This window comes from Phyllostomus hastatus, unplaced genomic scaffold, assembly GCF_019186645.2.
Source record: "Phyllostomus hastatus isolate PE091 unplaced genomic scaffold, TTU_PhHast_1.1 phas_scaffold_129, whole genome shotgun sequence".
Classification (NCBI taxonomy): Eukaryota; Metazoa; Chordata; class Mammalia; order Chiroptera; family Phyllostomidae; genus Phyllostomus; species Phyllostomus hastatus.
The window spans coordinates 11,701,745-11,716,510 of NW_025334009.1; the positions used below are offsets into that span (position 1 = coordinate 11,701,745).

The 14,766-nt window shown below is 38.6% G+C and overlaps 1 protein-coding gene across 3 annotated transcripts in view; it reads right to left on the reverse strand.

The window, feature by feature from the left end:
- Positions 1-14,766, reverse strand: part of GOLGA4 (golgin A4) — a 91,589-nt gene that overhangs the window by 18,145 nt on the left and 58,678 nt on the right. For all 3 annotated transcript variants that reach the window (XM_045856517.1, XM_045856519.1, XM_045856518.1), the window contains 7 exons: positions 10,165-14,405; positions 9,572-9,693; positions 9,053-9,183; positions 4,519-4,635; positions 2,309-2,329; positions 2,056-2,124; positions 1,177-1,252 (listed from right to left, as the gene is read on the reverse strand). In XM_045856517.1, the coding sequence (XP_045712473.1) occupies positions 1,177-1,252; positions 2,056-2,124; positions 2,309-2,329; positions 4,519-4,635; positions 9,053-9,183; positions 9,572-9,693; positions 10,165-14,405 (4,777 nt within the window). The remainder of the gene's footprint in view (positions 1-1,176; positions 1,253-2,055; positions 2,125-2,308; positions 2,330-4,518; positions 4,636-9,052; positions 9,184-9,571; positions 9,694-10,164; positions 14,406-14,766) is intronic.

Genomic DNA, 14,766 nt, shown 5'->3' on the forward strand with positions numbered 1-14,766 from the left:
GATGTACATATTCAACCAGACGACTCGGCTTGTTGAGAGGATTAAATAAGTTGATACGCAAAGTGTACTTTATAATAGTGCGTGGCACTTGACATTGTGTATGTTATTAAATAAACTGCATCTGATCATTTTACAACTTAAAACTGAGAAAAAAATTATGTATGAAATTCTGACGTTGAAACTTACCAAAAAGAATCGATACTATCTCTAGGCACTGCTGAGCACTGCCTGAGCAGTTCTGCGCTGAGACTCACATGTGCTGACTGAGCTATGAGAGGCAATCTTTGTGGCAGGAGTCTCCTCTGCAATAAGCCATAGGAAACTTCCAAATCAGTTTTCCCTTCATTTTGAAAAGCATTTTGGAAAGAATCCAAAGCAAGTCCTTATTTAATTTAATTAAAAACTGTATAGTATCTTAATGTTATTTCATAGCAATTAAGCACTTTCAAAAATACACAAAGGAATGCAAAATGGCTTAGCTTCATGTCCTAGTACCTCCTGCAAAAAAAGCAGAAAGCTTTACAAAATATTTAGCAAAATAAAACTATTCTGAATGCAGTGAGGCAGTAAAACTGAGAATGAAAAATTGTTATGAGATTATTCAATGATGATTATCTCGAGGGAACAACTACACACAAACCCAAGCTCAGCTTTAAAATCCTCTGTATGTAGTACACATTATTTAAATTGAGAATAGTATTTCCAAATCATCCTTCCCCAACTTGCATGTAAGAATGTTTACAAAATTATTTTCTCCTCTAATCCTGGTTTAAAATTTAGTAATCGTGTCATTGTTGTAATAGTAAAAACAGAAGCATGTAAGATGTGTCACTGTGTCTGCATGAGCGTGTGTGGCAGATTATACACAGGAGGGTCTGGAAAAACACACATAAGCCGACAACCAGGCCCATCCGGAGAATGGAGACTGGAGAATGGAGTGGGAACTTGTAGTTTCACTTGTACACTGCAGCATTATTTGAATTTTTAAACAACAAATATGCATTCATTGTTTTAGATTACCACCATTATTTCCTTAAAACCAGCTACTATTGGTGAATCACAAAGGTAAATATATTCATTAGAAAGAATAAAATTAGAAAGAGAAAAATAAAAATCATCCATTGATACCCCAATTGAGATAACCACAGGCAACATCATGTGAGAGGTCGGTCTTACCTTTGTAAGGGGGGACCCCAGTTGTTGCATACACATTCTTTTCATATTTCTTCAAACGGTCTTCTAAATTGTGAATCTGAAATAATACATATTTAAATCAACCGTAAAATTCACATGGAGACCATCTGGCACCAAAAGGGACTGCTGTAGCCACTCAATTTTTTTTAATGTTGAAAATGCATCGTCAAATAAAATTAACACCAATGGTTTCTCAGGTATGACACCAAAAGCACAGACGACAGAGGGGACAATACATAAATCAGACTTTAACAAAAGTAAACTTTTGGGCCTCAAAGGATCACATCAAGAAAATGAAAAGACAATCTATAGAATGGGAGAAAATATTTACAAATCATGTATCTGATAAGGGACTTATATCCAGAATATGTAAAGAACACTTAAAATTCAACAAGAGAAAAACAAATAACCCAACTTAAAAATGAGCTAAGGCCTTAACAGACATTGCTCCAAAGAACAGACACAAGCAGATGATAAGATGCCCGACATCATTACTCATTAGGAAAGTGCCAATTAAAACCATAATGAGATACCACTTCACACTAGGAGAGCTATAATCAAAAAACTTGGTGAGGATATGGAGAAATCAGAATCTTTATACTGTTAGTAGGAATGTAAAATGGTGCCATTATGTAAAACAGTTAGGTGGTTCCTCAGAAAGTTAAAACATGTAATTACAGTATGATCTAGCAATTCCACTCCTGGTAATACAATCCAAAGAATTGGAAACAAGTGTTCAAACAAAATTACAAAGCCAACTATTGAATCAGTCCTTCTGTAATTAGTTGAAAGAGATCCAAACACATACTAACATAAACCAAGGAAGGCAGTTAAAACACAAAGCACCAATCAGACTGGTACCTGTTCTCTGAACTCCTGCTCTTTCAGCTTTGCGTCATTGACCAGAGTCGTCTTCTGCGCAAGTTGTGTCTGAAAGAGCAAACGCCAAGTGTGAAAGCCATATATATGGGTGTCATCACTGTCTGCACGCTTTTCTGTACTGGCTGGGGATTTTTTTCTACTTAAAACAGTTCCTTTATATTTTAACTTAAAACTCAGGATGCTCCTAAAAATGCACTATTTTCAGTCAAATTCAATGAAAATTTAGTCTTACCTGTAGCTCCATAATTGATACCTGAAAATTGAAAAGAAAAAAAAATGAGTGTATACAATAAAATTTTGAAGAAACAATAAAATGAAGTAATACGAAATTACAAGGAAATAAGAATTCAATGTTACAGTCTTAAGAGAGTGGTCAGATTTGAAATGACACCACTTTAAATTATTTGCTTTTAAACCAGACCTATTTTGCTGTACAAACTATTATGGTATAAATATACACTCACCAAACTTGTAACAATGAATACCACTTAGCAGGGGAGGGTTTACTGTGTGTACTTCTGTATTATCTGATTCTCTTATAACAAGAATATATTCATATATTCATATTCTTGTATAATTTGTAAAATTAACAAGAATATTCATATTCTTGTATAATTTGTAAAACATTAAGCATATTAATATCTATTTAAAGCATACAGGCCCTTTAAGGAAACTTCTACAAGTATTTCTGGGAATCCACTCTTAGCTATAGTCACAAATAATTTTTCATTGAACTCAACACTGATATGCAATGCAAGACACAGCAGAAACAACAAAAGGAAGGAATAGGATAAAAATTCAGAAGAATAAATTTAAAAAGTATTTCTTAGAGTAGAAATAAAAATTAAGGGTATTTCCTCTCCTTTCTTATGACACAAGGACTCAGAAAACCTAAATATTAATTTCATAATCTTTCAATACTCTGCCATCCCAACACAGGTCAAAATGTCACTGCATGCAACACCAATACTTATTTTGATGCCAAGGAAAAGAACATGTTAGACAGTAAAATACATGTATTCTTCTTAAAGGAAGTAATATTTTGTAGCGCCTAATATATTCACATCATAACCAAATGGGGCGGGGAGAGGCCTCCTCTGTCCATTCTGGGAAAGTGGTCCGTGTAATTGGTGCCCAGAAAATTGCGACCTGGTAACTGACATTCTGTAGTGAATTCCCTACAACTCTCAATGATGAAGACATGAACAGTGCTCACCTCCTTTCCCAAGCCCCTCATGACAATGCTATGAAAAGACCATACTGGACGAGTGAGAATAGTTTAGGGAGCAGAAGGGTACACTGATTGGCTTCTTATACTCGGGACCCACGTGTCCTGTGGGTGTGCACGTGTCGAGGTGCACAGTGGAACAGGAAGCCACAGGGTAAACAGGGCCTCTCTGTCACAGCATCAACTTTACTTAAAGATTGGGAAGAGAGCCCTGGCCAGGTGGCTCAGTTGGTTAGAGCGTCGTCCCGTACACCAAAAAAAAGGCTGCGGGTTCAATTCCCAGTCAGGGCACATACCTAGGTAGCTGGTTTGATCTCCAGTCAGGGTGCACACGGGAGGCAGTCGACTGGTATTTCTCTCTCACACTGATGTTTCTCTCTCTCCTTCTCTCCCCCTCTCTCTAAATCAATAAACATGTCCTCAGGTGAGGATTAAAAAAATGGGATTATAAAAATGCCTAGATACACAGTGCCAGATCGCTTTGAATGCAGTCCAATCTCTCAAACTAACTCATTACATCTGCATCTGACTCAATAACCAAGGAGGAAAACAGCAACTGTTTTTCTTCATGGTATATAACTAAAAATATTTCTATGCAACTACAAATGAGGCTATATTAGAGTAGCATATAAAATTTACATGAATTTTTAACACAAAAATATAAAAACCTAAAGGCATCACACTTTCTGCGGACCACTCTGGCTCTGCCTCAGGCTGTGGGGCTCACGGGCCTCTGCTGCTCTCCCCATAGGGAAGGTTGAGAGGCCCTAGTGTAACGGAAATGTCCAGGGCCCAGGGGTATCCCACCTCTTGGTGTCTCTGGGCCACACTGGAAGAAGAGTTGTCTTGGGCCAAATTAAATGCACAAACACTAACAAAAACTGATGAGCTAAAGAAAGCTTGTAAGTAAATGTACGATTTTGTGTTGGGCAGCATTCATAGCCATCCTGGGCCGCATGCAGCCAGAGGGCTGGACACCTCTGGCTAGGCTTTGAAGCCTGGCAGATTGGGTTTAAATTCCTAATACAACATTGATTTGTCAGCTTGAACATTTCATTTAACCTCTTTGAACCTTAGTTTCACTGTGTACAAAATACAGGCAAAGGCTTTTGTTCAGGTTAAATGAGGTAGGTATGTGTGTGTTAGGCGACTCAAATGATGGAAATGATGATGCTTTCAAGAAATACTGTGAGGCCAAGTCCAGTTCCTCTCACTTTATCACTGCCAGGGTTGTCCTCCTGCTGCTGCAGCCTTTGCTGGCATTTCCTCTGCAGCTCCTCAAGCTGAGCCTGCAGGTCCACTACTTTTGCAGTCATTTCTTCTTCACGAGCCTTTAGGATAAAACAAACGTGTTAATAAACTTACCAAAAAGAACACAGTAGAGAGACAACACGGTATAGAGAAAATTATCTCTGCAGGACAAACCTGAACATGTTTGGAGTCAGCATCTGTGCTAAAAGAACATTTGGAATTGGAATATTGATCAAATTTAAGCAATGAAGACAGGACGAGGGTCTGCTGAGTAAGAGTCACGCAGGAAAAACCACTGTAAACAGGTATCTGATTTGACAGATGCTGACTTGCCAGAACCAAGGAACAGCCTCAAAAACGAACAACAGGCCCCCTGGCACAAAACAAGGCAATGAACCACCACGGGACACATGGAAATCTGACTGTAAATACCACTTGTCCTGAATTGAGGCCACCTGAAAAAGAATGAACCCCTTCTCTCAACATAAGCAAAGCGGGGGTCCCCTTCAACATCTCCCCACTGAGACCCACTTTAAGCAGCTACCACCCCCTAAACCACCATTACCCAGAAACTGTCGTAAATACATTCCTGCCACCTCTTGGTTTTCTGTTTTTATTCTGCCTTCTACCATCCAGTGTGAATATCTTTGTCAATGTGGGTTAGCCTTGTTTGAAAGAATTGTGTCTTAGCTATTCAGTACAGCCCAGACTTCAACATGGCAATTAGCTATGTCTAACGATTCCTTTGACAGCTGTGGGATGCCAATCTAAAGCAAGCCCTCTAAGAATTACAAAAGAATCCTTGATGTGTTATTTTTAATTTAAGAAACAGGTCTGTAGTTCCCTTTGTAAAAACTTTCTAGTCTTCTTGGGAAAATAAAAAGCAGTACTGCTTGCTTTGAAGCAAAAACAGTAAGAAAAATTAGACTGAATACATATGCACACACGGAAATTATGTTTGAAGGACTAGTTATTATGCCAAAGACAAATCACTAAAACACAATCACTGTCAAAAAGAAACCAGCTTTGCAACCCGTGTAGCTTTAGGAGTTACTCCCTCCCAGCGAAACTGCTCTCAGGCTAGGACTGAGGCAAGTAGGCAAGCTCCTTTACTCGTGCCTGTTCGACTTGCCGCCACCTCTCTTCCCAAATCAAGTCTCCCCCGCCCTACCACGTGTCACCTCCTTCAAAGTGCCCAGCAGGAGCCAAGCACTTGGCTAGGTTCTCAAGATTAGAGATGAGTAACAAAGCCCCTGCCCACAAGATGCTTATAGTCTGGGGGAGAGGACAGATGTGTGAATACATCTACACATGCATGCATGTGTGTGTGTGTGTGTGTGTGACAAAAATCACATTATAAGTGAAGTAATTCATATAGATGAGTACAAAAGAAAACAGAGGCAATTAATTCCATTTAAGAGGTCTGCAAAAAACTGTGACAACAATATGATGCAGAAAAGTACACTTAAAAAAGCTAACTTTGGGTTGGAAAGAAATAAGAATGTTTCATTTTTGTTTCAGTTCACATCAGGAAATACTGGAATATTAAGTAGGACACTAATGGCTACCTGTGGAGGAAGAAGAGGGACTGGAGGTAGAATACAGAGAATAGAAATAGGTACAATTTTCATTACAGACCATTCTCCAACTATACTCTTTTATATTATTTGGATCTTTAAACCACATGAATACACTCCACTCAAAATCATTTTTTCCTAAGTGAAACTTAAATTTTTAAATGTTTCTTTTTAAAAGCAAAACGAGAGGTGGCCCACAGCTGCGCTGACTGACACATGGAGTTCGAGAACGAGACCTGCGGGCACACCGAGGAGCGCAAGCAAAGGTGGAGGACGGTGAGGAGTAAGCTAAAGCTGAGTCTGGCTGGAACACAGGCTGAACCGGAGGAGCTGCCACCTGAACAGTGGGAAGCCACTGGAGACATTTAGGAGGAGAAGTGATGGATCACATTTGTCTCAAGGTAGAAAACAATGGCGAAGAGATGAGTGACTCAGCAAAGAAATATCAGCAGCAACGCTGACCGGACCAGATGAAAGACGGCAGCCCAGACCGAGGCAGCGGTGGTGGGGTTATCCAGGAGAGGAGCACGCACTGCAACTCAATAAAAACACTCCGTCCTAAGAGCCTACTCTGTGTTGTGCTGGAGATACACAACTGAAGGGAGAGAGAGGATTTCTCTGCCTGTGAAGTCAGAGGACACAAGCAGATTCCATGTCCTGAAAGGTGTACGGATACATACACATATGTGAGCAGCGGAGAAGTGACTCAAGGGTGACAAGTTTCTATATTCTTCAAGGAAGGAATGGGAACGATGTCATTTAGATAGCAAAGGCAGGAAAAGGAAAATGCTTCTGTACCCCATTTTGCTACTAACAAATCACAGAATTATTTTAATGATGGCAAAAATACAGCATTCAATAATGTCATCATTAAAACAGATCATCAATCTGATAACAGCTTTTCAGGGGTGGGAGGACATCACTACATAATATATACAAATCCCATATAAAACTCCAACTCCAGGAGTTTCTAAATGGGAAAATGGTAAGAGAATGCCTCAGAATAAAAGCAGTATGGTGTGTACTGAGAATGTTTACATTTTATAAAAGAAATTCTTCAAGACAGAGCATGTATGTGGAGTGTTTAGATGAGGACTGCCTGCTCAACCACAAACTCAACCCCAGGCCTGGCAGCTGCAAGTCTGCCCACGAGCACCTGAAAGGTGGCTAGTCCGAACTGAGATGGGCTGTAAGTGTGAAAACACACTCGTCTCAAAACTTCATACATATATTTTATACTGATTAACATATTGAAAAGATAATGTTTTAGATATGAGTTAAAACATTATTAAAATTAAATTCACCTGTTTCTTTTGATTTTTTGTAATGTGGTTACTAAAATCTTTAAATTACCTATGTGGCTCACATTTGTGGCTTGCACTGTATTTCTAATGGACAGTGCTGGTCTGAGACACAGGAAGGAGCTTGGGCAAAAGTCCATCCAAGTCCTTTGCCCACCCTCCACTTCCTGCCCACCTGCTCTGCTACTCTTAAGTCTAAAGCTTGAAGGACCATTTGCTTAGTTTTCTCTAATAAATTAAGCAGATTTTCAAGGATGAACCATACCAAAGGCTAATCTCCCTCCCTGCCCCCTCACCCCTCTACCTACACATCTGTCATATCCAGGGAAACCTGCCAACTGCTACCCCACACATCCGGATACAGAGTAGTAGTTCACAAAAGGGAACTCTATAGCTCCCTGACTTGATTATCCACGGTAACTGCTGCCTTCCCCACGTGCCTTTCTTAAGGAAAAAAAGTCTTTACGAAATATACAACGCTGATGAAGAGTGGCTGCTCTAACACCTACTAGGTAGTTTTGGGAAAATCATTCAACTATGCTAAACTTGCTTCTCCTTCTAGAGAAACCCCCCGCCCGCAAAAAAAAAGGTGAAACTAAACTAGCTTTAATGTATCTTCCAATTCCAACATTCTCTAAGCATTCAAGAAACAACCGTATTTTTAAAAACTTCACACATATATGCTCTATGGAAGTATAAAAGATGTGAAATTATTCAGAATGAGATCTAAAGTTCAAACAGTATAAAAAAGTGCCATTTATAAGCATGTGTCATCCCCTGGAATTTCAGCCTTTTCAATCACATTTAAAATTATTAGAATCTATTCCTGGCTGAGACTTTTACTGCTGCCAAAGTCAGCTGAGGCAGGATTCACTGATTCATGCATTCTTAGTCATCAAATGGTTCTCAGAATATAGTGAAGTAAGGCTTGGAGTAACCAAAGAATCTGCAACCCAGTGAAGAATAATTTACATTGTTTTACATTTGGAAATGTTTTGGAGTCTAAAATACTCACTAGCATTCAAGGCTTATCTTCACACACAAAAATAATGATAATCCTCCAGTAGTGGAATAAGGACACTGAAATAGTCTTCCACTAAATATAAAAAATCTGGCTGGTGCATTCCTTTTTTTCCCCATCTTTTTCATCCTTTGAGACCAACGAAAACCATGTAAATTGGGTAGGGGTGAAGTAAAGGGAACTGGCCCCCTGGGAAAGCTCTCAACTAAGCTAAGTGGCCACACCCAGGCAGACACTCACTGTTCTATCACTTAGACACCATCTAAGCACAAGCTCTCGTTTCTTAGCCTGGGTCTCTCACAATTTAGCCTGATTTTGGGAGAAATACAAATAAGAGAATAAATTCTTCCCCTTAGCAACTCACTGTTGCTTCAGTACCTTCCAACTAGACTGTACTGCCTGGTTAGCAGAACCTGATCGGGAAACTACAATCCTGGCATAAGTCCGTTAGACTACTTATAAATCTACATAGAGTGTAGAAATACTAATTTGGATAAGGTTGAGCCAAAAGAAAAAAAAAAGTCTGACAGCCCAATCTTCTCTAACACTATCATGAAATCTCTTATAGCTAAATTTCAAAACAGAGAAAATAAGGTACATCAAGGATTTCTTCGTATTTTTCCGCTGTTCTTTTCAGATCATCTTCTTTCTCTGCAATTTTTTTATATAACTGGTTTGTCTCTTCTTGATGGCTCTGTAAAAGTTCAGCCTCCACTTCCTGGGCTTTATCTAGTAAATAAAAGTGGACACACACAAGACAACACATTAGGTAAGAATTAATATCTGTATCCCAATTTCAGCAAAAATCCATGTTTCAAATCAAATGTTATAAAAATCAGCTGATCAGATGTGCCCTTCTCCCAGAGCAGAAGTGTCTCTACGAGGTGATCAATTCGCCAGGGTTTTCGGGTTCATTCCCTGCGGCTCCCCTCAGTAAGGCACGGCAGTGCCAGGCAGCGAAGGTTCCCATGAGAGAACGTTCCTGGGCAAGAATCATTTTTCCTCCAATTTAATTACTTAAAGCACTTAGCAGCATAGTGTGAAAAGATTAAGCTTAAATTATAAACAGTCTCTGCTGATACTGCTTGTTCTTTACTGAATTTAAATTTTTCCTTACCTATGGTTTCTTTTACAGCTATTTCCAGTTCCTGTTCCTTTTGTGCCAGCTGGGTGTGGAACTCCCTCATCAGCTGCTTTAACGTGGAATTGTGCTTCAACTCAAGGTCCTCCTGCTCCAGCCTGAATAACAGAGACACGAAGTTAACTACTATTGTACAAAAGCAAGCTGTAAAGAGAGAACTGGTTTTCAAAGCAGTGTACACAGGATTGGGGGGAGGGGAGTACAACTGCGTGTGTGTGAGTGTGCGTGTGTGTCTAGGCACAGTAAAATTTGAAAGGATAAGTAAACTATGATTACTTTTAGGGACTGGTCCTGGGGATTTGAAATTTTTCCTTTTCCACTTACAATTCCTTGGATATATACCTAACATCATGATCTTATATGTTATAAGAGCTCCCCACCCCCCGACAAATGGACACAGAGAAACATTCCCTCTGCCTGAAATTGTTTTTATTTCTCCTCAGTATTTAATTTACTAGATTTATGTTTAATACTTCAGGTAGGTGAAACTCAACTGTATTAGGCACCTAAAAAAGGGACTTAATTAAGGAAGACTGCCTTATAAATATTTATGCTAAAAAAAAACTTACTTGATTTTCTCTTCCATTTCTTGTTCATGTTCTTTCCTTGTTATATCCAATTCTTGCTGATGCTCCTTCCGCAACATTCGGATATCTTTCTGCAATTTCACAATCTCCTTGCCCAGCTTCTGCTTCTCCTGCTCTGCCGCTGCTAATTTAGACTCCAGGTCGTGGTGCTCAGCCTCCATGTTACTAAGCAATTTGGGTTGGACCACATGTGATTTGGACTTTTCTTCAGCACTTTCTTCCAAAATTTCTGTGGGTTTACTTTTTCCATTCCTCTGTTGTTGCAAAGCCTGTAATTTTTCATATTTTGAGGTCAACGCTTCCATTTCAACTCTATGTTCTTCCTTCTCTCTAACTAAGCAGGAATCCAGCTCTTTTATCTTTTGCTCCAAAATCTGACAGGCTAGTTCCTTCTCCTGGAGGGTTTTCTGGACATCATCAACTACATTTTCCAAGTTTTGCTTTGCCCCTATGTTATTTTTACCTCTTTCTTCTTCCATGTGCTGGGATACTCTCAAGGAATATTTGTTTTTTAATTCAAGTTCTTCTTGAAGATGATTAATCATAACTTGATCCTCATGTTGTTTTGCTTCAGCATGTTCTAGCTTTATTAAGAGCTCCTGGTATTTGCACTGCATTTCAGAATGAGAAGACACTGTCTCTTCTTTGTCCTGCTCTAGTCTCTGTAATAGCTTTTCCTTTTCTATTAAATTTCTTTGTAAAACACTGATTTTTTCCTCACATTCCTTCTGCCTACAGCCCTGGGAATCTGCTTCTTCTTGCTCGGTACATGCTGCCACATTTTTTGCTGAGCTGGGTACAACTGATGTTTCTGATTGTGGTGAGCTTTCCGTTGACTTAAGTTTTTCTTCCAAGATGTGAATTTCTCTCTCTCTTTCCTGCAATTTTGTATTTAGCTCACTCAAATGGCTTTCTGTATCTTTCTTATACTGCTGTTCTTTCTCTTCCATTTGAGATAACAGCTGCTTCTTGATGGCAGCAATTTTTTGTTCAGCTTTCTTCTTCAGTTCCCCTAATTTTGCAGCACTCTCTAACTCAAGTCTATCCTCCAATACCTTTAACGCCTCTTCTTTGCTTTTCACCATTGAATTTACATGTTCCAATTCTTCCTTCTTAGTTTCAAGTTCAGATTTCATGCAAGCCACTTGTTTTTCAAGTTTTAAGACCTTTTCTTCAGTCTCTTTAACTCTGTTGTCCTTTTCTTCTCCTAACTCTTGAATGTGCTGCAGTTTCTGAACCATTTCATTCTGTTCAACATCCTTTTGTTGATTATAATTTTTAAGAACTTCATTTAAGGACACAATTTCATTAGTTTTCTGAGTAACATGCTCCTCTAATTCCAAAATTCTTGCTGTTTGAATTTTTAACTCAGTCTTTAAATTGCATTCCTTTTTCTCCATTTTGCTCTTCTTATCTTCCATTTCACCCTTTAAACATTCAAATCTTTTATTTTGCTGATCAAGGTCTTCCTTCAATAAAGTTATCTGCTCCTCCTTTTCACTGGCGTCCTTTGCTTTTAACTCAAGCTGCGCCTGCAATTCTTTAATAGTATTTTGATACTGTGTGAATTTTGCCTGGGCTTTCTTCTTCCATTCTGAGAATTTGTTAGATGAGTGATCTACCTGATCAAGGGCAGAAATTTTCTCTTTACTCAGAGTTTCAACTTTCGAAGATAAATCCTGCACCTGATCCAGCAGTTTCCGTTGTTCCTCCTCGTGTCGCTGACTCAGTGATGAAATGACTGCATCTTTTTCAGTTAGGCTGATACTATTCTGAAGTTGAGCATTCAAATCAGCTAGCTGTTTACTAAGACTACTGATCTCAGATTTTTTTTCTTTAAGCTCTTCTTTCATCAATGTGACAGCATTGATGTTTTCTGATAACTCTTTCTTCAACTGTGTGATACAAGACTCCTTTTCAGAGGCAGCCTGTTGCTGATTGCCCCCCTCCTTCTGTAAGGCCTCTTTGTCCGTTACAAGGCCTTCGATATCTGCCTTCATGCTCTTAATTTGATTTTCTTTTTCCTCCAACTGGTGGGTAGCCTGTTGAAAAGAACTCCTTAGTGTATTTTGCTCTTCTGTTAGCTGTCTAAGTTGTGCTTCTAATTCAGAAACTTTGCAAGTTTTAATTTGTAGTGCCTCCTTAACTTTAGTTGTATGGTGTTGACAATGGGAAATTCTAGAGAGAATGGCATTAATTTTACTATTACTAAGGTTGATTAGTTCATTTGTTTTAGCTTGTAATAAGGCTTCAGTTTTCTTAGCATAAGTATTCAGCTGAACTGCTAGTTCCTCAGACAGTTTTTTGAATTCCAAGCTTTTATCTTCTAGGCTTTTCTTACTTCTTTCATGTGAAGATTTTACACCCTGAAATTCTTCATCTGTGGCTTTCAACTTGTCAGTCAACTCAGAAACCATAAGCTTATCTTTTTCTGACAGCGTCTTCAGTTCAACTACATGCTCCTGAAGAAAAGCATTTTCCTTCAGAGAATGCTTCAGGTCAGCTTCCAGCTTTTCAAGTTGCGCTTTCAGTTCAGTTTCATTTTGTGAGAGAGAATTCATATGAGCAGATTTCTGGTTGACTTGCTCCTGTAACTCCTTTAGTACTGTATCCTGTTTAACCTGTTCCTCCTTTAAACTTGCTATTTCCTTGTTCATCTCTTCCTTTTCACATCCAAACGTGAGGACTTTCTGCTTCAGTTCCGCTACCTCTTGTTCTTTTTCCCGTAGTTGGATTTCGTGTTTCTCCTGAAGTTCCTCAGCTTGCTGATTAAGTTTCTTTTCCCAGTCTGATATCACATCCTTGAGTTCTCGCCTATGCACCTCAGTAAGACTTTCCATTTGCTCCTTTTGGTTTGTTTCCAGTCTTGACACTGCCTCACTGACTTCAGCTGAGTTAGCCTGTGCCAGTTCCAGAATCTTGGCATTGAGCTCTTTTTCTTTCTGACTAAGCTCTAGAACAGTATTTTCAAGCTCTTTTTTAAGCTTGGCCTCCTGATCCAACATTTTCTTCTTTAATGTTTCTTGCATCTCCTTTGCTTTCTGTTTAATTTTTTCCATTTTCTTCTCTTGATTTTGAAATTTGGTTTCATATTCCTCATGTAACACCCTAATACTGTCCTCCTTAGCTGATAATTTCTGTTTGAGTGTTTCAATTTCTTTGCTCTGTTCTTCTCTCATTTGTAAAATTAAATTCTCCTTCTCCATCAACATTTGCCTTGTCTGTTCCTGCTCTATGTTATTATCTTTAAGTTGGGACTCATAGAATTGGGTTAAAGATTTTACTTTTTCCTCCATTTCACTATTCTGTTTTTCAAGTTGCTGCCTTAAGTCCTGTACCTGGATTTTGTGAGTGTCTAATTCGGTACAAACATCTTTCTTCTGTGTTTCAACGTCAGCTATCTGTTTGGTAAGACAAACTCTTTCTGCTTCCAAATCCAACAACTTCTGCTGCAACTGGGCCAACTGGTCCTCAAATGCCTTTGCCTGCTCACGTGTGGTACTCTGGTGTGACTGAAAAAGATCCAGCTTAGCAGATGCCTGCTGGAGCTCCCCTTCTGACCTTTTAATATCTGCCTCTAAATTTTCCACATGAGCCTGATGTTCTTTCAAATGCTTATCCTTTTCCTGCAAAAGAAGCCTAAGTTGATTAATTTCATCTTTCAATGCCTTCTCAGTTCTCTGGATAGATATCTCTTGTTCTTTAATAATACTGTCAACTTGTTGCTGGTGATGATTTTTCTGTTCATCCAGCTTGGCTTCTAACTCCTCCTTCACTTTATTTGCTTGGTTCTTTAGGACACCGAGTTCCTCTTCTAGCTTGTTGCGGGCATTCAATACTTCCGACAGTTCAGAAGACAATGATTCCAGTTCTGTTTGCTTCACATCAAGCTTTTCTAATGTCCTTTCATTCATCTCTTCTATATGGGCCTGGAAGAGATTCTCTTTGTCTTTCAACAATGTTTCTTTTTCTTGTTCATACTTTTCTCTAAGTTTTTCCATTTCAGTCTGATGCTGTTGCTTTAAGACTTGGAGTTTTTCAGTCCAAAGGTTATCCTGCTGATGCTGAAGCATTTCCAATTCTGTCTTGTGTTTTTCAACCATGACTGTAATTTCTTTATTGTGCTTATTTTTTTCAGCTTCCAAATGAATAGCCAAATCTTCTGAGTGAATTTTGCTTTCTTGTAAGCTTTTTTCCAAAGAACTTTCTAATTCAAGAATTCTCTGTTAATAAAAACAGATGTATTTTTATTAAGTACAGACATATTAGCAATGATATATGTGACATGATGTCTACACCTATTTAAAGATTAAAATTTAGATAAACTACATATACACAAAAAACTAGAAATGACCAAAAAAAAAAAATTCTGTGCTCAACGCTTAAAGGAGTTATATAACAGAGAAAAGATTCTATTTTTAACATAACTCATAATTTCAGATTCTTTCTACTTACATGGGTAACTATTCAACTACCTATATCTTAAGAATATTTTGTATGAATAGTCAATAAGAAATCATAAAAGTAGCTAATAGTAACTGTTGGTAGAAAGATGGGTGTTTTTCTGTGTTTTTTTAAGGTCTA